Source organism: Sphaeroforma arctica (assembly GCF_001186125.1).
Source record: "Sphaeroforma arctica JP610 unplaced genomic scaffold supercont1.3599, whole genome shotgun sequence".
In the NCBI taxonomy this organism is placed as follows: Eukaryota; class Ichthyosporea; order Ichthyophonida; genus Sphaeroforma; species Sphaeroforma arctica.
In genome coordinates, this window is record NW_014036959.1 from 1 (window position 1) to 3,260 (window position 3,260).

At 41.4% G+C, this 3,260-nt stretch overlaps 1 protein-coding gene across 1 annotated transcript; it reads right to left on the bottom strand.

Annotated features, from left to right (window-relative positions):
* Nucleotides 1-127: 127 nt before the first annotated feature.
* Nucleotides 128-283, bottom strand: SARC_13689 (hypothetical protein; the record flags this gene model as incomplete). Its single annotated transcript, XM_014292181.1, has 1 exon — nt 128-283. A coding segment is annotated over one exon (156 nt), but the record flags the coding sequence as incomplete, so codon positions are not given.
* Between the last annotated feature and the right edge of the window lie 2,977 nt (nt 284-3,260).

Consider the following 3,260-nt stretch of genomic DNA (forward strand, 5'->3'; position numbering starts at 1 on the left):
TAACAACACAACACACACACACACACACACACACACACACACATATATATATATATTTCTATATCTATATATATATATATATAAGCACTCGACATCAAAACGACAATAGAAAGATTTGCAATAATGCTCAATAATATTCACCTCTGGTCTCCTCAATTGTTGCTGGATCTACATTGGCAGTCTTCGTCATGCGGCCAAAGTTCTCTCCAAACGGGTTGCGGCGCTTAGTGACCATGTGCATCGGTTTCTCATTGTACTGATTCATATTGAGTATATCCCAGACCTACAGCACCTATATAATCGGGGTTGCAACGTTTAAGAATAAAATTGGTCTGGAATGTATATATATATATAATATTATATATATAAACATCTATCACAATAGGTATATAGATTATATCTGAACATACATGATACACAAAATAGGAACTTCGGTAAAAATCGAAGCTATTAGCATCGTGATGGTCTCCGACTCTCCGCGCGCGATGCCATTTCCTGATACTGACATGCCACCCACCCTTACATTCCAAGTTCTAACAGACAGTCAGTCAGTGAGGTCAGAGTTCAGAGTCTAGACTCAAGACACCCCATGGGCCCGCGGGCGCCCATAATCCTATATCAGTTGACAGTCATTGTAACATTACTGATAAGTTGACGGTTATTCACTCCTTTGTTCCGTTTTTCTATTTGTTATTTTTTTTTGACTTTTTTTGCCCGCGATTTTTCAATCGGACCGCCAAATGTTTCTATTGGTTGCAAATAATTCGGTGTAGGCCTGTACCATTACCACCGTAGGGCATAGGCCGTAGGCCGTAGGGAGCCATAGGGCATATTTAGGCTGTACGGTGTACCGTCGTGGCGCTATATCCTGTACGGAGTACGGACAACGGTGCTACCGAGTACCGACTAATGAATATGGACTCGTCCGTTGAATACGTATTTAGACCGTATGTATTTATCATAAGGCCGACCGCACCGGTGGTAAAAATCCGGATTCAAAAATCCGGTGGGAAAAAACGAATTCTGTGTGTCTATTGGTCAACTAGATTTTGAATTTATAACGGCTGCGGTACTTTTCAAAAATCGGTTTGTAAAAATAAAATCCATTACGGCGCCCAATTGTTCCAGTTACTCCAACTTTCGACATATATTTGACGTCAAAATTCAACAATCGGTGGCGTTACGTACAATTTTTTTAATTTTAAAATATGCAGGTGTCAAAAGTAAATGACAAAATTTTGAAATTTAAGCCACTCAGAGAAGAGTATATTTATAGTTTCGGATTTTGTTAGACGGATTTTGTTGATGTTTTCGACAAAATCCGAGGTCTAGATTTTGTCAAAACAGCTTCAAAAATCCACTTTTCAAAAATCGAGATCGGATTTTGTTGCCGGTGCGGACGTATTTTCAAAAATATATAAAAAAAATCCGATTTTGTTGGGCGGATTTTGTCACCGGTGCGGTCGGCCTAAATGTGTCGTAAAAAAGTAAAATAGTAAATGCCGGCGTTCTGAAATAAAATTGAATATTCAGAAGGCATAATAGCCTCCTAAATTGTAAATATTTACAGGAGAAGACTATGGAAGTATTTAAATGCTTTATTTTTAAATAAAATAGAAAAAAAACATTTTCCGACACGCCGCTTTTTTTAAAAATAGCCCTATCACAAAAACATAATTACTTCTGGAGGGCGCGGTCTCCATGGGGTATACAAATGGGTCAAATACCTTTACGGACGTTTTTTGGTGACGGACAAAAAATCGGTTATAAAATGTCGACCGGGACTTTTTGTTTTAAAAAAATAGAAAAGCTTACGATTTCAGTAATAAAGCACAGCTGGGTTGCCGCAGAGACCAAAAGCTCTTCTAAGAGGGTAGCTAATAACTTGTGAATATATCCGCACAGGGTGAGCTGAGGTCTGAGGGTGAGATACTGAGATTTCTTGATGGTTTCTTTCTCTCTCACTTTCACTCAACACACAGTCACACACAAATGCCAGCGAATAATTGCAGAGCGCAGCCTTGTAATGGTCGATGACATTGGCGTGTTGAGATTGTGACTCAAATACGTACTGTTGTTCAGCCACACATAAACACACATAAACACACTCACCCGCGGTGCGGGGGTGGGGAAAGCTCCCCCGCCTTTTTTTATATTGGCGGTTCCATGTGAAGATTTGTTTCGGGCGAATAAAATCCCAAAAAAAAGGGGGGGGGGGGGCGGCTCTTTCCGGACTAGACTTGACCACTCCTGTTACCATTTTTAGGTATAAAAAGTAACGCCCCAAAGCAGGCCCGCCCTCGTCACGGTTGTAACGGCGGCACTGCTTACTAAACAGTGAATTTTGAACTTTTCAAATGCACCCGTATGTCCACTGAGGCTGTTTCCAGGGTGTACCTATGGTCCAATTATAAAAATGCGGGATGCGAAGTGAAAAGAGCTCAGCCCCCAAAAAAGGGTGGGATTCGCCTATCTCCACTCTTGGAATTCCGCCGTCGACAACAGACCCACAAAAGTATGCTCTATTTTTTGAAACAAAATTCTATTTAGGACCCCTCGGGGCCTACAAATGGGGAAAAAGCGTTCCAGACAGATTTCAAGTCAATAAAAGAAATAAGGACTCTACAGCTACGCTTTCGGTGATAAACCGCGACTGAGAGATGTCACAAGGACCGATTGCGTATAGTCAAAGGGGTAATTTACTTGTGTTTATATTCAGACATTCGTGATTCGGCCTATTGACTATTTTGTATAGGGTGTTAAATGGGCAAAACCCAATCCAGCCGGATAAGAATCGGACACGCGTTGTTTTGCAGAAAATGTCTCGCGTGTCCTATTTTTCGCTGAGCCTTGTGAAACGCGGACTAGAAAGGATCGAGACGAACGGAGTCACTGGAGAGTGGAGACCGGAGTCACCAGTGACCCGCATATTTTTATTTCTATAAAATTAATATTAGTTGTTGGGAGCGATGGTGGGTGTTATTTTCTCCGGTCTTTTTGTGGACTGTTGTACTTTGTCCTATTTAAGTCCCCTTTCTCTACGTGAAAGTGATGTCATCGTTGTCTGTCAGATGACAATTTGGTGACATCTTTGTCTGTCGGATGTCTGACTGTGGACACCAGGCACGAGGCAGGAGGACTCTCTCTCTCTGTAGAGTAGAGAGAGAGAGAGAGAGAGAGAGAGAGAGAGAGAGAGAGAGAGAGAGAGAGAGAGAGTAGAGTAGTAGTAGTAGTAGTAGTAGTAGTAGTAGTACGTAGTA